Source organism: Xenopus tropicalis, chromosome 8 (genome assembly GCF_000004195.4).
Source record: "Xenopus tropicalis strain Nigerian chromosome 8, UCB_Xtro_10.0, whole genome shotgun sequence".
Taxonomy (NCBI): Eukaryota; Metazoa; Chordata; class Amphibia; order Anura; family Pipidae; genus Xenopus; species Xenopus tropicalis.
Window position 1 is genome coordinate 89,186,716 of NC_030684.2, and position 24,951 is coordinate 89,211,666.

A 24,951-nucleotide genomic window follows, 5' to 3' on the forward strand; every position below is an offset into this window, starting at 1 on the left:
ACATTTTTCATCAAGAGAGAAACAAGTACTACGCTGCTCCATTCACATGTATAGGATTTTTAAAATTCTCCTCTTTGGCAAACTGTCTGGTTATACTATGATAAATATGGCATTAACTACAAAGTATATAAAATGAGAGGCAGACAATACCCAGGTACCTTATATACAGTGACAGGTGATGGGTACTGGCATTCACCACATTTTATACAGTGAGTAGGAATGGAAAATGGCATCACCATTATGCTATTTTATTTCCCCCTCCTCTTTTATATATTCTCTCCTCTTTTCCATTTTCTCTCCTTATCTCTTCTACCACTCTCCATTTCTTCTCTTTTAACCATTTTCGTTTTCTATTATTACCGTTTTCTCTCATCATGGATCACTTTGCTAGACACATAATTACTCATTTATTCTGCTAATTTCTCTTCTGTTCTTACTTTGTCTCCCCGCTTGGTCTCTCCTGAACGGCTAGTTCTATATGAATGCTTACCTATCAGCTAACAAGCTATGTAACATGTTTTGTTTATTTAGGGTTTGGCTTGGCTTTGCTGGTAATGGGAACAGAAGCTACTTAAATTCAACTCTTAACAGTGTCGTTGGCTAGGAGAGTCAAATAATGATGGCTTTATGTGTCTCCTGTCCCAATTCACGGGCAGAGATAAATCTTTTGGTGAGCAAGGTCTGTAATATTCCTGCTTGTGAATGGCCTATACTTAAACATGCACCTAGAAATTTCCAGTCTAGTAAGGAGTCCAGCACTGCCCTCACTGGCGTGATGGTAACCTAGTCTAATGCAACTGAGTTGGTGAGTGGTAGCTGTAAAATGTGCTACATGACATTTAATAGTATAGTATACCTCTATGATACCCAATCCCACAGTGTGCCTAAACCACTAATCACAGCCAACAGCCTGGGTGGCCATTCAGCAGAAACAACAAATAAATAGTAAGAAATGGCACTCACAGGACTTTTATGCCCCCCCTCCCAGTTTATTAGGTCAACATGTCAGTCCCCCCCCAGACTCTTTCATTAAGACCAGGTGCAACAAAACAAACAGACCCCCTCCAACCATTAATTAGGTTACTTTAGAAAAACTGGTTCCACTGGGGCCACCTAGCAATCCAATGGCATCGTAAACATCTGGATTTTGTGCCTTACAAACTTAGATCACGTAGCAAAAAGTTTGTAGAAGAGTAAGAATCAGAGGTGCCATGTTAAACCCTAAAGTGTGGAAAGTCAAGACACTTTAAGACACCGGTAGGCCACACAATTAAGGCAATCAAAGCATTCTTATTTTTTTGTCTGTGGATAGCCAGTTTGCTCCCTAGTTTTTAGCTTTTTCAATATCTCTTTTCACCCAGAGATCCCTCAGATTTATATCATACCTGTATTCCATCATTGGTCTAAGCTACTGATATAATGTAATGGTATTATCCAGATTGTGATTGAACAGTTCTTATAAACACAATCAAGAAAACATCTAGATGCAGCATTAAGGTGGTAGAAATGATGTATATTATCATGCTTGCCTTTTTAAGAATAAGTAGAGAATCTTGAGTGTGTGGGAGAACCATGATCAGTTGTAGTAGATCCTTATAGCCTTCTTCAAGGTATCTGCAGTAGGTGTATAGGAACTGTTGCTGGTTCATTACAGGCAGGGTTAACAGGTTGGCAGTTTTTCAGCCAAACTGGGCTACTAATTTAAAGCAAACAGTGTTTGGCTATTTTTTGTAGCCTTGCAGGTTTGTAGTTTGGAAACTAGCCAAAGTATTTTTTTCCTAGTGTGCCTCTTCCCCTGCATGCTGGGTAATATAGTTTGTTTCTAACAATTAGCCTACAGCTAAGATTAAAGGAACAGTAACACCAAAAAATGAAAGTGTATAAAAGTAACTAAAATATAATGTGCTGCTGCCCTGCACTGGTAAAAGTTGTGTGTTTACTTCAGAAAGTCTACTATAATTTATATAAATAAGCTGCTGTGTAGCCATGGGGGCAGCCATTCAAAGGAGAAAAGGCACAGGCACATAGCAGATAACAGATAAAACACTATTGTATTCTATAGAAATTATCTGTTATCTGCTATGTAACCTGTGCCTTTTCTCCTTTTTTTCCAGCTTGAATGGCTGCCCCCGGGGCTACACAGCAGCTTATTATATATATTATAGTAGTGTTACTGTAGCAAACACACCAGTTTTACCAGTGCAGGGCAACAGTACATTATATTTTTATTACTTTAAAGCTCTTTCATTTTTTGGTGTTACTGTTCCTTTCGTATAAAACTACAATACCCATGCAATTGAACAGTATAGACAGAGGCTGTTTTGTATTCGTTTTTGCTTTCAGGCTCAACCTGTATGTTCTGCAGCCTGTTCCCTGCTCTATAGGGTATGTGATTGTACTATTACTTTCTACTGTGATGTGGGGGCAGTTCTGCAGTTGATCATTAAGCTATAAGTCTCAGGATATCTTGGGACTGCTGAGAGTTGTAGTTCAACACACCCATATGCATATCATGTCTGGGGTTAATGCAACATTCTGAATCCATTTCTGTAGTGACTTCCCAGCTGTACTGGGCACAGAGGGAAGAGAATTATCAGCCAGCCCAGTAACTGGAGAGGGGGCACAGGGCATGGGTAGTGATTATACGCTTTAAAAAGGCATGTTTTCCCATATATTCTTTTATTTTTTTAGAATTTTTGTGCATTATTGGGCTAATTTCAAAGTGACTTTTGGCTAGTTTTGGGTTGGTTTTGGAACTGACTGGCTAGTTTGGAAAAATAAATCTGGCAACCCTGATTACAGGGTTTCTACTATAAGTAGTAGCATGTAAAATTGAGAAAAAAGGATCCCACTAAGATATGAGCTAAGGGTGGCATGCCCTGGATGTAAGTTGTGCCCTTCAACTACAGAGATGTCAAGCAGCCCTATGTCATGAGAGATGACACCTTATTTCATGTTACCATTTAGTGTTAACTAATTCAGGTCTACAACAACAGGATTGATGACATAAGGTTGATATAAGAGTACACAAACACAAGACATAATATCCACTATCCGTTTTACAGAAGCATGTACTCCGTGCAGCGCTTACATAATGTTACTATACGGTACAGGGAGGGACCCAGCAAAACAAATCTAACAGTAAAGAGAATGGGAGATTACTATAGACATTTTTCATTGTTAAAACACATCTACTACAGAATTAGAAATTGATTTATGTTCTCCTCTGCCTGTCAGCTGGGATATCAACCAACCCCACTGCCAAGGCAACTGCGTTGGGTTTTATCACCGCAAGGCACCAATCACATTTCAAAAGAAGAACGATATTTTCCTCAACCTATAAACACGCCTTGGTTTCGTCAGGGTTGTTGATGAAACGTAGCTCCACCCCGGTTAGTTACGTAACGCAGGAGGTTGCTGTGGTAGCAGTGAGCGCCATGTTAGAACAGACTGGAAGTGGTTAGGCGGGAGCTTCCGGTTAGGGTAGCTCATTGTTGTTCGTCGAAACCGGTTACTAGCAGAGGGGATACTCCTCTTCTGCCGCCTTCCTTCGGAGTATCATGCCCTGCTGCTGCGGGCTGGGAGGGTGACAATGCCGTTGTAAGTATAAATGGTGATGTCCTGGTAACGGGTGGGGGGCATTCGGGCCCGTGGGTTAATCAGGCGTGTCTCTAATAATACGGAAAACTTGCTTTGATTCGGAAGTAATGCCCCAAATACCTTTATGGTGCAGGGATATGTAAGAGTGGTGGTAGTTATAGTTTGCAAAGGCTGGAGGTGAAAAATCCAGGCTTTTAGAGGCTGCGCGGAAACTTCTGCTATGGTCGCTGTATGGTGAAGAGGGGGAGCGACCGGCTTTGTGTGCTCTGGCACTGGGAAATGGACTGGAATATGCTGAAGGTCGCTCTGTTCTGGGCAACCGCCTTAGCGGAATGTCTAGGCCGTGGTACTGCAGTGGCAAGAGAGTAAACTGGACGTCAGGCTTGTGCTCTGTAGCCTGACAGCTTGAGGCGTAAACGAGCGGAGGCCCCCGACTAGTCTCCTCTATAAGTAAGCACAGGGTTTCACCGACTAGACTCCTATATAAGTAAGCGCAAGGTTTCACCGACTAGACTCCTATATAAGTAAGCACAAGGTTTCACCTACTAGACTCCTATATGAGTAACCGCTGGGTTTCACCGTCTAGATTCCCATATAAGCAGCCACTGGGTTTCACCGACCAGACTCCTATATAAGTAACCGCAGGGTTTCACCGACCAGACTCCTATATAAATAACCGCAGGGTTTCATCGACTAGACTCCTATATAAGTAACCACTGGGTTTCACCGACTAGACTCCTATATAAGTAAGCACAAGGTTTCACCGACTAGACTCCTATATAAGTAAGCACAAGGTTTCACCTACTAGACTCCTATATAAGTAACCGCAGGGTTTCACCGACTAGACTCCTATATAAGTAAACACAGGGTTTCACCTACTAGACTCCTATATAAGTAAGCACAAGGTTTCACCGACTAGACTCCTATATAAGTAAGCGCAAGGTTTCACCGACTAGACTCCTATATAAGTAAGCACAAGGTTTCACCTACTAGACTCCTATATGAGTAACCGCTGGGTTTCACCGTCTAGATTCCCATATAAGCAGCCACTGGGTTTCACCGACCAGACTCCTATATAAGTAACCGCAGGGTTTCACCGACCAGACTCCTATATAAATAACCGCAGGGTTTCATCGACTAGACTCCTATATAAGTAACCACTGGGTTTCACCGACTAGACTCCTATATGAGTAACCGCTGGGTTTCACCGTCTAGATTCCCATATAAGCAGCCAGGGGGTTTCACCGACTAGACTCCTATATAAGTAACCACTGGGTTTCACCGACTAGACTCCTATATAAGTAACCACAGGGTTTCATCGACTAGACTCCTATATAAGTAAGCACTGGGTTTCACCGACTAGACTCCTATATAAGTAACCACAGGGTTTCATCGACTAGACTCCTATATGAGTAACTGTGGGGTTTGATTGTCTAGACTCCTATATAAGCAGTCATGGGGTTTCTCGCCAGTGCAGGTGCATGCCCTGCCTATTGTTCCACAGCAAAACTTCAGTGGAGACCACTGGCTTAAAGGGACAGTAAGACCAAAAAATGAAAGTGTATAAAAGTAATTACTATATAATGTAATGCTGCCCTGTACTGGCACAACTGGTGTGTTTTCCTTAGAAAGACTACTATAGTTTATATAATAAAGCTTCTGTGTAGCCACGGGGGCAGCCATTTATAGGAGAAAAGGCACAGGTTACTTAGCAGATAACAGATAAAACCCCATTATATTCTACAAAGCTTATCTGTTATCTGCTATGTGCCTGTGCCTTTTCTCCTTTTTCCCAGCTTCAATGGCTGCCCCCGTGTTGACATAGCAGCTCATTTATATAAACTATAGTAGCGTTTATGTTGCAAACTTACCAGTTTTACCAGCGCAGGGCAACTGTACATTATATTTTAATTACTTTAAAACACTTTCCTTTTTTGGTGTTACTGTTCCTTTAAACAGTGGTGGGTTGACAATACATTTATAAGCACTGTATTGAAATATTTGACACTAGTTCAGCCTGTTCACGCTGAAAAGCATGAAAGATGGCTTCTTCTAATTGCTTAAAAACATGCTGCCTTCTGTCTTATCCATCTTAATAATGAATAATAATTGTCAATCTTACCATTGTATTTTACATAATTTTGTGAAGGTCAATCCTTTGTACAGGTATATAATTAAGGGGGACCTGTCACTAAGGATTCATTCCAAATTCATTTCTGTTATGTTTGTCAAACAAAATAAACTTCACTTCAGCTATATAAATAATAAAAATCACGTTTCCTTCTGTCTTTAAGTTCACAATCACAGCAAGCAAGCAGGTGCCATTTTGTGAAAACCGTTATTAAGGCATGCTTTTTATCACCCCAAAATCTTGTGTATGCGCCAGAATGGGGGACATGATGCACATGACCATGCGCATAATACACAGTTAGATGGTGAGGAGGTAGGGGGAATGGGAGTTCTGAATGGAAAGTGAAAATAATTGTCTGCCCCGTCTCTATGACTAAGGTATAGAGGCAGGGCAGGCAATATATGATTGACAGCTGGGATTTTTAAATTAATTGAGTATGGATGCGTTAATAAAAAAATGTATTTGGGTTTCACGTTTTATTTGAGAAGGACTTTTGTTATACAGCTTTTTTATATCTGGATGACAGGTGCTTTTTGACCTGAAAATATTCCGGTTACTTTTGAGTCTGAAGAGCATTCAGAACCTTGCTGCCTATCCTTTTTCATTTGATCTAGTTAGAGCTGTTATACGACCAGCTTTATGTCCAATGACAACTTCTAATCAGGACAGAGTACCCCCATAAAGTAATATGCTGGGGTTAGGGCGAGAAGACAGAAGAAAAGGTATGCCAGGCAGGATTTTAATAATTTCTAGGTCTATATAAATACACCATTAAACACTCGCTGTAATGATGCTCTGAGTCCTCATTGAAAAGAAACTACATTTCTTTCCTTCTATTCTATATACATGATCTTCTGTGTCAGATTTTCTGCTCTCGGAAAACTCCTTTAGGGCATGGCATGAGCCTGCTCAGTTTGCTCCTCTCCCCCCCCCCCTCCTTTCTGCTTTAAATGCTGTTACCTTTCTGAACGCTGCTGCCTGGAAGTGAAGTCAGACCAAGCTAAAATGGCTGCTGCTATCCTGAACAGAGGGAGCTTCTAGGGCTATTTACTCGGGTGTGGTAAAGCTTTCTGAATTCCTGAGTAGCTGACCTTCTCCTTTAAAATTAACTTTTAGTATGAAGTAGACTGACATTCTGAGCTTTTTGTTTAGCAGCTATATAGCTTGGAATTTTAGTAGCTATCTGGTTGCTAGGGTCCACATTATCCTAGCAACCAGTGCGACTGGAATATGGACACAAGGTGGGCTAAATAGAAAGACAAGTAGTAAAAAAGTAACAATGACTATAAAATGGATTGCCATGGAGCAGAGGTTTTCTGGCTGCTGGGGTCAGTGACCCCCATTCAAAAACTAGAAGGAGGCAGAAGAAGACAAATAATTAAAGAAAGTAACTATTAAAAAAATGAAGACCAATTAAAAAGTGGCTAAGAACAGGAAGTTCTATAAAATACTAAAGGCTAACTTAAAGATGAACTACCCCTTTAAATTTCCAATAATTTACAATGGCTTATGTGCGTTTGCAGAATTTTGATGTCCATTGAAATGAAAAATGTTCATTTACTATGTTACTGTGTAACATTGCTTCTTAAAGTAATGCATGTATGTTCCAGGATTTTGTCAGAATCGTTTTAAAAAGATTTGTGACACTAATCTATGCAGTTTAGCATCCTATTAAAGATGCTAATTTCATATGGGGTAGACCATTTCGAAAGTTAATGCCTATATTTTAAAGCTAGTATTTTACTATTTTTTTTTTCAGTCCTCTTGCAAACCAGGGATCACAGCAGTCACAGAAAACTTATGGCATTACTTCACCTATTAGTTTAGCCACACCGAAAGATACTGATTGTACCCTCACGCAAAAACTAATCGAAACTTTAAAACCTTTTGGAGTTTTCGAAGAAGAAGAAGAGTTACAACATAGGTAAGTACTTGGAATCGCAATAGTTTAAAAGGCTAGCTGTGATCTTAATAATTTACAAACTGCAATATTTTTTTTTTTTTTTCCTTTAGATTCTGCCATTTAGTGTGCCAAAACAACAATCCTGTCAAAAATAGGAACAATATTATATAAATTAAACTTTGATAACATACTACTGCTCCATGTAAATTAAACATCAATTTTTCCAGCAGCCTACTTTTTGATTCCCGAGTACTAATAGTAGATTTTGACTTCTAGTTAATAAACGGCTAGGTTTTTCTAAAGCATTTCCTGTATTCGAGTTTGTTTTTTAAGCATACTGTATATGAGCCATTCATGCTTGGAACGATTGAGTCCATCCATCTTATCGCTAGCCATTTTCCTATTTTTTTCCTTCATCTTTTTGAAATATAATTGCCTTTTCCATTGATTTGGTTATGGTATGTTCAAAATAAGATGGCTTCAGTGATTTTGGTGAAATTTTCTTCACTAGCACCAAAGTTCAAATAAGAATTTGTTTAGCTGTTTTTTGGAAATTGTTTATTAAGACAGCTTTCTTGTCCCTTTCTATATTTGTAGTATTTTTAGTGTATTTCAAATAATTTGATACCAGTTTATGATAATTTCAAAGGAAAAGTCAAATGCTTTGTAATTAGGGTGATTATATGTTTAATCTTACTGTTTTGTGTTAATATTTTTGCAGAATTTTAATTTTGGGGAAATTAAACAACTTAGTAAAGGAATGGATTCGGGAAATCAGTGAGCTCAAGGTAATATTGCATATTTACCCAAATCTCTAGATATACTTAAGGAGACTAAATGTTTTTGACATGCTTATCTTAACATATATAGCTGTGTGCGTGTATGTGTATACTAATTTGTAACAAGTAGGGCTCATTGTGTGGAATTGTTTTTATAGAGTTTCATCGGTTAGACAAATATTTTTTCACTTACCGTAATAAGATGTTTGCATCACTTAGTACCACTTCTTAAGCAAAATGTAAGCAAAGTTTATTTTAAAATGTTGGACTGCAGGCTAATTTTCTGTTTTTAATTTACTAGAATCTTCCACAGTCTGTAATAGAAAATGTAGGTGGAAAGATTTTTACCTTCGGATCGTACAGATTAGGTGTTCATACTAAAGGTAAAGTAACAGCTATAGTGTTTTCATTTGTATATTTATAACATTGGTTTTAATAGCTTAAGTATTCATATTTCTTTATAATAATAATTCTTAATCATGTATAGTTTAGTGCACTTTTAATTTTATGTATCTACATCAGTTGTCCTTGAAATAAGACATGGGTAAACCTTGTACACAAAGTTAAGCTATGCGTTTCCAAGACTGGTTATCATGCGGTGTGGCTTATTTGGCTCCTGGGACAATGGCCTATCAGTGTGATATAAAAGAAATGGAATTGTCCTTGCAGAAAGCAGTTGTGATCTGTAACCTTGATATAAACACTATCAATTTTTTGGGGTGTTGCCACTCTATTGGTGGGGGAGAATGGCTAAATACAATGCTTACATGAGCTGTGTCCTGTGCATGTGACTGTTTTTGTATATTGCTTTACTGTAGATGCAGCAGGGCACCAATAAGGTTGCATCACATCATGCTTTGTTCGTGTACCATATTGTGTACTGGGATTGGACTGTTACTTAATTTACGTATGACATTCCAGTTGGGAACTTACCTACCAGCATTTTCTTTATTAAGCCATATTCTGGAACTTGTCATGAGTAGCTACAGATTGTTAACAGACAGGGCAAAACATATCAACTGCAACCCATTAAATATAAATTACCTTACCTATTCAACTATTTTTTCACTTTTTTTTTTTTTCTGGGATCATGTATGGGATGTGAATGGACTCGGGAGGTAAAGAAGTTTTTTAGACAGTCTTTGTTTTTGCGTGCGTTCCCCCTTTTTCTAGACATCACACAAAGTTTCAGGAGGCTAAGGCCATATATTTAGTTGGAGGGCCAAATCTGGACATCCGGCATGCAGGCCTCCAGTTGAACAGACCTGCCATAGAAAATGGTCTCACTGTCTGGTATTGGTGGAGATAAGGAGGCACTGGTCATGAATACCAAAGCTTTTAAGTTAACTTTTTAGTATGTCACAATGTCCTATTCTTATCAAGTTTTCAGTTGGTCTTTTGGATTTTTTTTTTTTTTACTGTCTTTGGGTTTTAAATGCAACTTATTCAGTCACTGTCTACATCATACTAACTAAATGTAATTTTAAGGTGAACATACCCCTGTTTAATTTTATTTGCCTTGTGTAGTGGTTAAAGGAATTCTATCATTATTTTTATGGTGTACTTTTTATTTTTAAATTACTGTTTACATAGCAATTCACTCCATTTAAAATGTTATTCTTGAACCAACAAAATTATTCTTTTCTCTGTTGTAATATTGGAGTGTAGGCAGCCACCTCAGTGCATTTTGCCTGGTTCTGAGCCTTCAGAAGGAGCCAGCTCTACACATTAGAACTTCTTTCAGGCAACCTATTGTTTCTCCTACTCCCATGTTACTGCAGGAGTCCCAAGCTGGATTTGGATTCCTTACAATTGAGTGTTATTCTGATATCTACTGGGAGCTGCTATCTTGCTACCTTCCCGTTGTTTTGCTGATTGGCTGCTGTGAGTAAGTGCCGTGGTAGACGGGAGATTAGTCGCCGCGACAAATCTCCCTTGTTGTGGGCGACTAATCTCCCCGATATGCCATCCCACCGGCTTGAATGTAAATCGCCGGTGGGATGGCATTTGCGGCGCCACGATTTCCCGAAATCGCGGAAGTTGTCTTGAGAAGAAACTTCCGCAATCTCGGGAAATCACGGCGCCGCATATGCCATCCCACCGGCGATTTACATTCAAGCCGGTGGGATGGCATATTGGGGAGATTAGTCGCCCGCAACAAGGGAGATTTGTCGCAGCCCTTTAAAGGGAGGGGGGTGATATCACTCCAACTTGCAGCTCAGCAGTAAAGTGTGACTGAAGGTTATCGAAGCATAGGTCACATGGCTGTGACACCCTGGAAAATGAAGAATATGGCTAGCCCCATATGAAATCTAAAAAAAAAAAAAATCTGTTTGTGCTTTTAAAAAATTAATTTTAATGCAGGGTTCTGCTGGGAAAACATTAACAGTTTTTTTTTTTGTTTTTTTTTAAATTATTACAGTTTTCCTTTAAGGAATTAATTTCATATGTATCGATCGTAATATCTGTGTTTTTCCTTTTAATAAACAGGTGCTGATATTGATGCTCTCTGTGTTGCACCAAGGCATGTTGATAGAAGTGACTTTTTTTCCTCTTTTTATGAAAAGTTGAAGCAGCAGGAAGAAGTCAAAGATTTGAGAGTAAGATTCTAGTTACCCCCATTATATTGTTCTTAGGAGAAGGAAAGGCTAATAAAGAGTTAATCTCAAGATGCAGACATACCTTCAGTTCTCTCAATAGTGCCCTTAAGACTCCCCATATTTCAATCGTTCAGATAATCAGAAGCCAAACAGGAAGAAAAATTGTTGAGCTGTGTAAAGAAGATTCCCAGAATGCATCGCTCCAGCATGGAAACTAAGACCAGCTATTTAGGAAGCGCATGCGCATTTAACATACCCTGTGAGCGTGCTTTTCATCTCACAAAGCAGGAGCGCTCGGGTAGAGTAGGTCACGCTTGCGTCTAGGGGAGGGGGGTGGTTTGCGCATGCGCTTTTTCTTACGCGACGTGTAAGAAAATATCCAACATGGCGGCTGCAGTAGAAGAAATATAGCGTTTAGGAAAATTACCCTTTCCTTCTCCTTTAAGTGGTGCCTTAAACATCTCCTTGTTTTTCTCTGACATTTATGGGCCTGTAAATGTGAAAATATTTAATTTGTATATGTTTGTAAAGATGTCTGCTTATCCCATGTTATTTGGGCGATGATAATCTAGTTAAAGGAGAAGGAAATGCTAATAAAGAGTTAATTTTAAAGCTGCAGGCATACCTTCAGTTCTCTCAATAGTGCCCTTAAGTCTCCCCATTTTTTACCTGTTCAGATGCTCAGAAGCCAAACAGGAAGAAAAAACGCTGAGCTGTGTAAAGAAAGTTCCCATAATGCCTCGCTCCTGCACCAAGACCCAGACCAGTGTACATGCTCAGTTTGTAAGACTATAAGGAAGCTTCCTGCTGATTGGCTCAGATCACACATTCCTAAGGGGGGGAGTGAGTTCTTAGCATTCTTGAGAGAGGGGGGAGCAGGAGAGAGCTGCGTGTCTCTAGCAGAAGAAAACAGACAAGAAATCCTGTATTTCTTTTGAAAGAGAACTCTGCAGCATTTCTGTGAGTTCTTATGGCTGTATTTACATAGACCTTTCTGATAAAGCTTACTTAGTTTTTACCTTTCCTTCTCCTTTTTAATATTAACTTCTTATATAATTGTGCATAAAGGCTTAATGATAACTCGCATATTGAATGGTTGTTATTTATTAATAAGGAAAACTCATTCAAATAAACTTTAATATCTCAAATTATTTGAGTTTATGAGCTCTATAAACTCAAGTTTTAGAATATGGCTTGACTTTGCCTATTACAACTCTCACTGACTTCTTTAGAAACTCACAAGCTTTTACATGGTGAATTTTTAAATTCGAGTTTTTTGTTTCTAATAAATTCCAGTTTTCTAATCAGTAATCTTAAGAAGAACTATTTTTTTTTTTTAAAAAAATGCTGCTTTTATTTTTGAAAATTCTGAAACTGATTTAAATTAATGGAATTCTCCATTAATGAATCAGTACTTTCATCATTAATATTCAGTTACTTTTCAAAGTAGGTAGTGTCCATGTAGCTAGATCACTATGATGTCTATGAAGATGAAAATCTTCATAGGCATCACTATTGCCCTTTCACTAGAAAAAAGTACTAGTAGCTGAATGAGAAGTTTATGTTCACTGTTGGCATGGTTTATCTAACATATTCTTGTTTGTTGATAAACATCATTTTAACTTACAGTATAAAACAAGAATAATTATTTTGTTTGTTTTTCTTTTCCAGTCTGTTGAAGAAGCATTTGTACCAGTCATTAAATTGTGCTTTGACGGGATAGAGGTAAATATTCCAATTACCCTTCTTTGCTTTGCAATACGCCATGAAATGTATTTTGAGATACTGTGATTATTTATAATTTATATAATTTTTTTTATCACGCTGGTACATTAGGAGAACTTGTGCATTATAAGTTTTATTTATATTTTTGTTAAATTTGTCTACATTTTGATTTACAATTGGCCTTGATGAAAATTGTCTAGAAGCCCAGCTTACTGCCAAGTTTTTCATGTAGTAATCACCTAAAATTGCTGCTCAATTCAACAAACACCTTGTGTTAAGGCGAGCAAGAAATATGGTATTTAAAGACCCTAAAAAAAAAAATTTCCTATATGTCCTTTCCTGAATACCACCCCCAAGTGACTTTATTCGCTTACCTTGTACCCCAGGCTGGTGCCCCTTTTCGGAGAAAACCGCACCAGCCCGGGGTACCTGCAGCGAGCGCTTCCTCCTTCCGTGTTCGCTCTGCCGGCAAAATCCCTGGGCCAGCACATGCGCAATAGTGTGAAAAGCCGACTTCTTTGTTAAAGTTTGGCTTTTCACTCTACTGCGCATGTGCGAAGCAGGAAGAGGAAGCGCTCGCTACAGGTACCCCGGGCTGGTACGAGGTAAGCGCTTAACATCACTTGGAGGTACCTAACGTTTTGGCACCCCCAAATGACTTAGCCTTTCCTTCTACTTTAAAGGAAAATTTCACGAAAGTGAAATATTGGTAAAATAATTGAAAATGTTAATAAGTCATTTTGTTTATCCCTTAAGATTGATATCCTGTTTGCAAGACTTGCACTGCAGACAATACCTGAGGATTTAGACCTCCGAGATGACAGCCTGCTGAAAAATTTAGACATACGATGTATACGTAGTCTAAATGGTAAGCTTTTCATAGTTTCTGAATTTGAAATAAAATTATGTAATGAAGTTCATGTAATTATATTCTGTATATTTTATCTTGTAGCTTAGAAGACATAGTATTTTGCTACTAGTCAGCAAGTTAATTTATAAGCCTAAGCTTATCTGCCTGCAAAGGTATATATTAAACATTCTTTAGAACATGGTAGAGTACAGTTGTCACATAATGTCATTACAGATAATTTTTGTTGACTTGTACCAACTTTATTCCTTATAATTAATGCTTGTATATTTTTAGGTTGTAGAGTGACTGATGAAATTCTTCATTTAGTACCAAACATAGACAACTTCAGGTTAACTCTCAGAGCAATCAAATTATGGGCCAAACGTAAGTGTGTTTTTTTTTTTTTGTTTTTTTTTAAAAAAAAAGAGAAATTGGGGGAAAAAAAAATATATTGTGCAGCTAATAGTTGCTTTCTTTTTTTTCCGTCCTCTATACAGGTCACAACATCTACTCAAACATACTTGGTTTTCTTGGCGGTGTTTCATGGGCTATGTTGGTAGCAAGAACGTGCCAGCTGTATCCAAATGCAATTGCATCAACTCTTGTTCATAAATTTTTCCTAGTGTTTTCTAAATGGTAAGTTGTCATAATTCTAAATTTCATATAAAGTGGTAAATATCTTTATTCTTTTGAAAAGTTTTGACAGAACATAGATGAATTTCCCTTAAACCTCATTATATCACCAGAGCCACATCAACTTGAATTAGGCTATAAATAATGTATTGTATGCATAGGACCGCTGTATTTGGCATGAGTTTATCTGATCCACAGCTCACAGCCCCTTGCCTTTACCTGAAACATAATTTTTACCCACTACCCTAATAAAAACCACAGGTGCTGTCCCTAGACTGGTACAAGTAGCTCTTTTCCTTGTAGAAAATATAATGTAATACTAGTTCTACGTTTTATATTTTTTTTCTCAACTTTTTTTTTTTTTTTTTTTTGGTGAATAAAATCCAATTTTTCACTCATGATCTTACATAGTAGTTGGGTTGAAAAAAGACCAGTGTCCATCAAGTTCAACCCATCCAAGTAAACCCAGCACACCCACACCTACCAATCTATACACTCACATACATAAACTATAATGGTGGGGATGCTGGGGTTACTTACTACTAAAGTCAGGCACTAGAAGGTGTGTGAAACCAACTCTAGTCATTAGATGGTTTAATTGTCCTTTTGTTAATTCTAAAAACTAAAGCTGAGGAGAACAGAAAGAAATACTAACTATGTAATAAAAAAGCTGGGCTAGGCCTGTGGGCACCCTAGGCAACCCGGCCAGACATCTCACTCCACCCCCCTCCCCAACCCCCAGCTCAAGTGTGAATGCTCGCACATGGTGATGACGAAGGGGTGGAGAGAGGAGGAACTCGGGTTGCTGGTAGGACAGAGATCATGAGCAGGACTGGAAAGCATAGACTAGCAGTAAGCAGCCAAGTGATAGGTGCCTGGTGCCCTCCCAACCATTGCACACCAAGGCATGGGCCTCTTCTGCCTACCGCTAGTTCTGGCCCTGCCACCTGTGAACAGGATATGTAGAAATGTTACCACAAGGTTATTAAGCAAACATATTATAACAATGTACCGTCTTACTAAAGTATTTGTAAATTAGCTATGGTAAAAAATTATATAGAAGGTTTATGATTGTTTTATAAAGTTAGAAAGAATTAAGAGAATTACCATGTGCCAGTGGCAAATAATTAAGGCAACAGCTGGGTATGAATGGATATAAATTTTAGTTTTCACTTTCACATATTGACTTTATGCAATTTTATATTTTGTTTGCAGCCCTTAAACTAGTAATTGCTTTATTTTATAATAAACAAGGTGGTAGATGGAGTTTAGTATACAGGTATAGTAGGATCCCTTATCCAAAAACCCATTATTCAGAAAGCTCTAAATTATGACAAGGCAAATCAAATATTCCAATTTTTTTTTTTTTTTTTTTTAATAAAACAGAACCATGTATTTGATCCAAATGTAGCTGCATAAATCCATATTGGTGACAAATCAATACTACTGGGTTTATTTAATGTTTAAATGATTTTTAACAGACTTAAGGTATATATTTCCATAATATTGATCATTATAACTTAACACCAGGTACCAAACATTCCAAATAAAAGACCATATACCTGTACTCCCATATAACCAGTTTTGCCAATTAAGATATGGTTAGAATAATGTCATAAAAATCTGTCTATGGTAAAGAGAATGTTGGTGTGGGGGCTGCTCCTGGGCAAACTTAGTGCCTCTTATTACATATGGGGGTTTGAGGTTTATGGGAAGGGCAAAAACCTGATAGGATGGGACATTGTTTACATCAGTGCTGTCCAACTTCTGCGGTGCAGAGGGCCGGAATTTCTCTAGCATACGTGGTGGAGGGCCGCTAATGGAAGCCAGTTTTGACCACTCCCCTTTTAAAACCACACCCATTTTATCACAATTGTGATAATGGACACATTCTTGTGAAAATCTAAAACGTACAGTAATAACTCAAGAGAAAAATGAATTGTTAAATTAAAATTCTCTGCTGATTTAATATATGCCACTGAATTATAACACATAAATCTTTTTATATTTTTATTTTCTTTAAGGGAATGGCCTAATCCTGTACTACTTAAGCAACCAGAAGAGTGCAATCTGAATTTGCCTGTCTGGGATCCTAGGGTAAGTATAATTTTGGGGTTTGTTTCACTTTAATACATGGTTTTCTATAACTATTTGAGCCATACCAAATGAATTAATACAGTTCAGTTAATCTGGGTGGATAATGTTGGACATTTTGCGGGACAAAATGAAGTAAACTTATCTTTATATTAGCACTGTGTATTGACGGCCTTTTCCAAAGATATGTAACAAAAAGCTGTGCAAAATCAAGGGTTTTAAATAAATGACTCGGGTACTCCCATGTCAGGGAAGTTTTATACAAAATATATTTTTACATTTAAGCATGTTTTAACCACTTTAGTCTACTTATAAACCCAGAAATAAAATATAGCCTAATTTAAAAAAAGAGGGAAAATAGAGATCTATAGTGTAGTATGTTCTTACATCTTCATGTTGTTCTATAAATCAATAATTTAAGTGCTTTGTGCATTTATTAGGGCCCTAAAAACAAAGTGCAAGTGCCAACAATTTGTTATTTTTATAAACCTATATGAAGTGCTCAGTGCTTATATCTAAAAGTCCACTTTTTTTATTTCCAATTATGCAAATACATGTTCAGAATTAAACTACACTACAAAGATTGATCAGATTAAAATACTCCTGTACTTCTATTTACAGGAAGGTTGTGGTTTTTTTTTTTTCACATATATACCTATATCTCTTCTAGTTGAACTTAACTTCAAATGTAAACTTTTTATCTTTTCAGTGTGGGCTTTAACATTGTGTAAACAACAAGCAACCAACAAGCTTTTATTAAAAATAACAATAAATGTACTCGCAAACAAATGTCAATCAGCGCTTACAGAACACCAGTCTCAAATACTGTAAGTCCAGTTTCTATCCCCATGATATTTCCCTCTGTGTTGCGATCATTACCGCTTCCCTTCTGGAGTTCCTCTCGGGTGCTGGATGTTGGTTGCTCTGTGTTTCGTGCCCCACTACTAACACATTTCACCAATCCGGCTTCTTCCTGAGTAATCTTGATTGAATTGATGTATAGAAGAACGTGAAGTTAATGTATGAACATACTACATTATAGATACCTTCCCCCCCCCTTTTCTTCTAAAACATACCCAGCAAGACAAGTCTAACCAGAAGGGGAGGCTCCAATCCTACAAAGAATCTAGTTGTACAATTCGGTTGGAGTTGGTATTCATCCTATAAGCACATGATCGGTTTGTCTGACAATATTAGAAACATTTGCTTGTTAATTTGTAGCAATTTGGTTTTTTGAAGGGGGAAAAAAAAATGTTTTAATATTTTTAAATGCTGCAGGTGAATCCCAGTGATCGATATCACCTTATGCCTATTATCACACCAGCCTACCCTCAGCAAAATTCTACCTACAATGTGTCTGTATCAACTCGCGCAGTTATGGTTGAAGAGTTCAAACAAGGTAATATTGCAAAGGTAGTTGTAAATAAGTAGTAATAACAGTGCTTTGTAGTGTGATGAAGGAATTGCTTTTGAATGATTACAGTGGATTTTCTTTGAAATGTATTTGACCTTGTTCTTTTTCAGGCCTGGCCATTACAGATGAAATCTTGCTTGGTAAAGCAGAGTGGTCCAAACTTTTTGATGCTCCCAACTTCTTTCAGAAGTACAAGTATGTATTTTACAACCTGTTGGCAATGTTTGCTTGGGGTGAAATCATCAATAAAAATAAAAAGAGATGTTATGCTTTAATGAGGTATGTGTGGAGTATATTTTTTGAATTTGTGCTGATTACGTTCTGCAGTACTTTTTGAATTAATCTGAAAGTTGTTTAATACTGGACAGTATTCATTTGTAAGGATGCTACAAGTAGCAATTTAACATTATTCTGCCCTATGGTCTGTGCATTTTGGCTTTAGTTGAAAAATAACCAAGAAATAACTCATTATGGTTTTAAACACAAGTTGCCCTTAAGAATATACGGGTCATATTCACCAGTATACAAAATAATATAACATAAATTAAACAGGATAACTTTTGTACCTGGACACAGAGCAAGTTCATTTTCTAACTTCATAAATCAAAACATATTCCCGCCCCATATGTAATTAAAAAGGGGTCAGATTTATCAAAATGTGAGCTTAATACATAAAAACTCATCTATGTTCTGTTCATTTCTGTGAGATTTAGAAGTGTATTTATTAAATGTTAAACGCCTAACGTTCACCTATTGATAAAATGTGTCTAAAAATCCCATAGCAGTAAATAGAAATTTTTTCCGTGGTGAGCTCTGATCTTACATTTTTATAAATCTGGCACTAAATTTGCCCAGTAGCAGAAATCAATATCAACCACTAAGATGCTTAGTAGATTCTACATTGTAATTGGTTGCTATTGGTTACTGCTCCTGCACAAACTTACTGCCATTTATTACATAACATCCATAATGCCGTTTAAGCTGCCTATATATTCACAATGTTTTATTGAAGATTTTACCTGTTTTCTTTGGTAAAGTGTACTACTGAGCGAGATGGTCAGTCAGTTGGGTTATTTAGGGCTGTTACAGACAGGAAGATTAGTCGTGGGCGACTAATCTCCCCAATATGCAATCCCACTGGCTAGAATGTCTAACTTTATTTATAGATTTTGCATAGATTGTCTATTAAATATAAATAACTTAAAGCAAAATGACTCTGTAAAGCTCTGGTTTGAATTTGTCTACAGTCATGAAACAGATAACCGATAATTGTTCTGTCCTGGATGTGATTTTTTTTATTTTTATAGAGCAATGCTGTATTTTCCAATACAGAATATAGTATTTAAAGCAATTCTGATTTTACCTTCATTTCATAATGATTTCTGTTTTCACATTTAGGCAACCATGCTCTTAAAACATGGTATAGTAATGGGCTCACAATAGTAGTGATCAGAGTTTTGTTTGACAACCTTTGCAGATACACAGAACTTATTCCCTTTAAAATATATAAAGATTTAATTTTAGTTCATCGAATTGCTCCAGGGAGAGACCACATATATTAGGTGATAGGCATAATCTGTATTCGCATGGTCACTTAGCTTGATAATTAATCTTATGTCAGAGTAGATATTGTGATTGTTCAGCTGCTATTTGTGCTAGTTAGTAGAAAAAAAGTTGGAGTAAATATGTGTGGTTTATTCCATTTTTGCGTTGGCTTAAAAATGTTCTGTAGGCTGGTCAATGTAGTGCTTGAATTGTGCTTAGCGATATGTGGCGTTCTAATACTTTCGTTAGCTACTGGCTGTTTCTGAAATCCCTACCTAAGGCTTGTACACAAAGTTTACTGGTTGGATAATCTGTTGTTGTTCACGGTTGAGCAATGTTTTAGCGCCATGTTTCACAAATAGTATCAAGTGAGGTTTACTGTATTTGCTTATTCAATCACCTTTCTGAAGCCAGTGCAGCACTGTGTTTGTGCACTCTGATTTGAATTTTTTTTTTTTTTTTTTTATATTTAGGAGTGAGTTGAAAAAAAAAAAAAAAAAGCTCCACCTTCTAACTGGCTTGGACATGGTATGTTCAAGTGACTTATGCTGTTTTACTTTCACACTGTATGATCAAATTTGAAATAGACAGCACATTAATATAATTAATGAAGCTATGAGATATACAGGTATCAGATACCTAATTCAGAAAGCTTTAAATATGGTATTGCTATTTCCCAGTGCCTGTGTGTGTGTGTATATGAGCTAAGCCCACCTTTTTACCCCCCTTTTTTGTGGGTGTCTTGATCGTGTCACTCCAAACAAGTGAAGCATAGATCGCATTGCAACCTGGGGCTCCTAATCAAATGCAGTTATGTAGATAAATCTAATACCTGCACAGCAACACGTTTGAGTCACAGGTTTCAGCACACCTTAATGCATAAATGCTGCCCCTGCTCATTCGTGTGTCTGCACTTAAGGACACTGTCTCTTCCTGGGTGCAAACACATGCAGCAGAATTTAGGTTAAAAGGCATACTCTTGTTTCTGTGACAAAATCCACTGTGTGCCCAGCCCAATACAGTGCCTCTGAGTACTGACACATATTAGAAACAAAACCCTGCAGATCAGCTGATTTAAATGCAGTCCGAGAATCTGCTCTGTGTGGAACTACCAACCGTGTGACACTACCCTATGGCATGAAAGCCCTTGTCCTTATCATTTGAACTTTCTTTTCAAGCTGCTACAACAAGGGGTGTATTTATTAACATTGGAGACTTGTCATGTTGCCCATAGGAACCAATTGGACCTTTGCTTTTGTTTCTTTATTCCACTGTCGCATGGTGATTCCACAATTTTGGTCCCATATTGGTACCTTTTATTTTGATAAAAATGTATGTAGGGACCCTTCTCAACCCTTTACCTTCCCAGTCTGTCTGATGACATTCATTTTATAAAAATACTGGTATGAGGGGACAGCCTAGTGGTGGAAGGGTGTTAATTCTGGTCTGATTTATTTGGAAAATGATAAGGAGGGTAAGCAACAACAGGTTCAGGCCCCAGATTACATAAAACAATATCTAGCATGTTTGTTCACGGGTAATAAGCACCTGACTGAAAAGTTCATTATCTCTTCAAAAACAAAAAAACAGCATGTTCTTAGGATACACACAGATGGACCAGACCTTAGACACATTCGCACATTTCTCTTTTGTGTTTTTTGTTTCTTTAATTTCTCTATAAATTGTTATTTCTGGTAAGTAAAATATGTGCCTTTTCACTGACCCCATGCCCCTTTTCTGTATTTCCTTCAAATTGTCATCTTGTTTTCCCTCTGCAGTTTAGTTAGTACTGTTTATGTATATATCCAGAGTTTAGCAGAGGGGAAGTAAGTAAATATTCATTGGCTGTTGATGTCTTTTTGGACCTCTTGGAGATACAACAGTAAGAACGATGTGACCATTTTATCTGCTGCATTTTTTTTTTTCTTTTTGTTTTCAGCATTTTTAAAGTGACTTACTTGGGTTATATGTTGTATCAAATGTTAATATGACTGTGTATAAATAGTCAATAAACAAAGAAAATAGCCAATAAAAGAAAAAAATTAAAAAAAAAAAAGAAAAAAAAGAAAATTCAGAATGTCTCTGTGTTTTGTTTCCCTAAATGGGTATAGTAATGGCAAAATATAATAAGGAAGTTCAACTTGATTAAAGCACTTTAGCCATCCTCTGAAGGGTAAGTGAATCTAGTTCCTTCTACATATTGATATATATACATTCTTGGCAGTTTTGAAAGTATTCATGTTGTATTCACATTGTAAAGCAAGAAATATGGCTTCTGTCACTATGTTAATAAATATTTCATTGTTTAAGAATATTTACCTCTCGTTAAAGTCTCGTCAAGGATGCAGTTAGGATTTTCAGGTTCATTTTTAGGCTGCAGTCATGCAAAATATTCTGTAGGCCACCCTTCAGTTACCAAAAAGCAATAAGAGTTTTTGCAGCAACAGTTTCTTTTTTACTAAGGAACTATTGACCTTTGATCATATTCATGATTGCTAATGGAATAACTAACACAAGTCACGGTATTTTAATGGGAGTGTCAGAGAAATCTCTTTTCATAGGTGTCATCGCTTTAAATAATAGATGCAGTCTATCTCATACAAAGCATATTAGGCTTAAATTTGACCAATGTGAACCTGTGGACTTGCACATACAAGTATTTGTTTTATTCTCTGTCTATTATTCATATGTTTCAGACCTGTTATGAAAACATGGCCAATGGTGTAATATACCCAAGGCTTTGTATTGTCTGCTTTGATATTGCATTTAATGGAATGCTGCTTGCATTTGTTGCATGACTAAATTACCTGGGGGGGGGGTCTGTGGAAGCTTATCGGTCACTTTATATTTTACATGCAGGTATGCATGCGTTTAAATTGGTTTAATATAAAGACACAAACCCTTGCCTAAGGATGTATTGACAAAGTACAGTCCCTTTGCCACATGCTAAACATCTTAACAAATGCATGAATTTTTATATTTGATGGTGTGCTTAATGTGATACACTTTTGAAAAGTCAATTTGTGAAATTTGCAGAACAGGAAGCTCTAGTAGAGCAAATGCATCGATAAAGCTGACATAAGAAATATAACCACATATGCAGTACCAAATAATAGGGGATACGAACACATTCCAGTTAACAGAGAGGTTAGTAGGTCAGTAGTACTTGTAATGAACCAAGCCAAGAATTTTTTTAGGCAAGTTGCTTCTAAGTTTGCCCCAGCGCAGTAGACTTGCCCTGTGCATCTCTCAATTATGAGTAGCAAGAAATGCTTCTGTAGGTCATCCAGGGCTGGTGGCAGTGTGATAATTGCATAGGTTTCAGTACGGTATAAACCGTACTCCCACATATTGTATTGTGTTGCCCTCAGTGCAGTGTGAGTGACAAGCAGTGAGGTTTGAGAGCCTTTTTGGGTTGTTGTGAGAGTTCATGGGGTGACTTAGAACCTATTTAGTTAAAAACAAAAAAACACTGTTGTGGTTTATTTCATGTATTACACATTCCTTTTTGTTATAGGGACTTGACGGTTTATAATGGCAGAGGAAGATGCATGCTACTGTCAATTTTTACTTTTTTTTTTTTTTCAGAGGGTGGTGCTCATGACCATATACTATACGTTATGGTCTTTTCCAGTTCAGATGCTCATGTTACTCACATACTAATCCACCGCTTCCATTAGCCAAACTAACCTCCGTTTTAAAGTTTGCATTGTCTTCTGTTTGGGTGGTTTTTAGACTTTAACTAATCATTGCTACCAAGATTTTATTTGCTATGGTTTTTTTTTATGGGTGTTTAATGTAAACATTGAGTTTGGATGTATTTTCTCTTGCAGGATCTTACTTTTTGTAAAGGTGATCCAAGTTTTCAGATTCTATATTGGCTTTTGTGACTTGGTCCTGTAATGCTCTGTATGTGCCCTCCAGAACTACCTTTGAGTGATCAAAATGCACTCTCTGAACCATCTTGGTGGCATAGCCTACTGACTTAGCACTGTGGTTGTGGACAAGACCAAATATAACAAGCTAACTGCAAATATATATATTATGTTTACATGAAGTGGGGTGTGGCACCCAACACAATCACTTTTCAACCATGAGAATCATGCATCCATTTTTTTTTTTTTATTGCTGGCCAGTAGAGAAGCTGATATTGTCAAACCCGTATAGTTTGGAAGATTTTAGCACCTTATGACATGGCCATGGATCTGGTTGCTCCGCTATCAGGCTGAATTCTTGGAACTTTCACCACTAGGATGGAATGTGACCCAAAATTATATTGCATGGGAATATTCAAGGGATACTAATTATTCTACCAGTACAGTGCCTATGTCATCCCTGAAAGGATGATACTTAAAGCTCAGTCTGCCTTATTAGCCATGGTCAGCACAGATGAAAAATCAAAAAAGTTCTTGATGCTAGTAGTGTTGTTTTGATTGGCTACCTGCAAATGCAATTTGCACTTATAAAAAAAAATTGTTTTTATAGTTAATTACTTTTGTAAAAGTCCCTTTTGTGTTACTATTGATCATGTAATATGTCACATAATCAGGCCTTCACAAAAGGCTAAACAGCAGTGATGTACAGGGACACTTTATTTTTGTGTAGTTATTTAAGGGTTGGTTTACCTTTTAAATTAACTTTTAGTATATTATGTCACGTTCTTAGCTTACATTTGGTCTTCATTTCCCACTTTTTACAGCTTTTAAGTTTAGTCTTCTACCACTTTCCAGCTTTCACCTAACATAGGCAGCCAAAACCAATTGTTCTGTGCTAGTAACAAATAGTTGCTGAATTTCTGAACTGGAGAGCTGCTGCACAAAACCCATAAAAAATGAAAACAAATAGCAAATCATCCCAGAATATAAAGGTCTACATACAAGGGAAAGTTAAAAGGTGAACTCTGCCTGTCAAGATGATGCATATGATGTACTACGCTGGTCAAATAGCTACACCACAGTAATAAGTGCCTGTTTGACTAAATCATTGAGTAAATTACAAAATGGATATACATGTTATCTGTATGTATACGGTGCCTGTGCCTATTTAAATAAAATGTCATATTGTCTTTATCTTCAAAGGCATTATATTCTACTTCTTGCAAGTGCACCAACAGAAAAGCAGCGGCTAGAATGGCAAGTATATTAACTTTGGTTTAAGAATTTAGTATACTAATGTGTTTGTTGAAAGTCAAGACATATTTACCAATTACCCATTCATAAAGCTATAAAATTGCTTTTATAAGATGTGGTAAATGTGGAATTCTTTTACAGTTTTGTTTCCACTGTTAAATGAACCTTAGTTATAGTTTACCACTGCATATGACTTCATTTCATCATGTTTTGCCAAAAACTTTGTATGCTAATTATTGATTATATATATATATATTTTTTTCGGCACCTTCCCCCTACAGGGTAGGCTTGGTAGAATCAAAAATTCGTATTCTTGTTGGAAGTTTAGAGAAGAATGAATTCATTACACTGGCTCATGTTAACCCTCAGTCATTTCCGGCACCTTCCGAGAACACGGAAAAGTAAGTTTTGTATATTTATTTTTTTTTCCCCCATGAAGATGTTTTTATGCAACAAACCCCTAGCTTATTCAATATTTAGCATAGAGCAAATATTCCCCCCACTTAGCTTGTAGAATATGTAAAAATGTGTAAGCAATTTTCATATTA

The 24,951-nt window shown here is 37.1% G+C and overlaps 1 protein-coding gene across 3 annotated transcripts in view; it reads left to right on the top strand.

Annotated features, from left to right (window-relative positions):
- The first annotated feature begins 3,367 nt into the window (after positions 1 to 3,367).
- papola (poly(A) polymerase alpha) overlaps positions 3,368 to 24,951 on the top strand; it is a 30,701-nt gene continuing 9,117 nt past the window's right edge. Inside the window, exons 1-14 of one of the 3 annotated variants that reach the window (XM_012968050.3) lie at positions 3,368 to 3,600; positions 7,491 to 7,655; positions 8,356 to 8,422; positions 8,715 to 8,796; positions 10,904 to 11,013; positions 12,685 to 12,738; positions 13,495 to 13,606; positions 13,883 to 13,972; positions 14,086 to 14,224; positions 16,246 to 16,318; positions 17,594 to 17,714; positions 17,840 to 17,924; positions 24,353 to 24,406; positions 24,685 to 24,804. In XM_012968050.3, the coding sequence (XP_012823504.1) occupies positions 3,593 to 3,600; positions 7,491 to 7,655; positions 8,356 to 8,422; positions 8,715 to 8,796; positions 10,904 to 11,013; positions 12,685 to 12,738; positions 13,495 to 13,606; positions 13,883 to 13,972; positions 14,086 to 14,224; positions 16,246 to 16,318; positions 17,594 to 17,714; positions 17,840 to 17,924; positions 24,353 to 24,406; positions 24,685 to 24,804 (1,280 nt within the window). In that variant the 5' untranslated portion in view covers positions 3,368 to 3,592. 3 annotated transcript variants of the gene reach the window in all.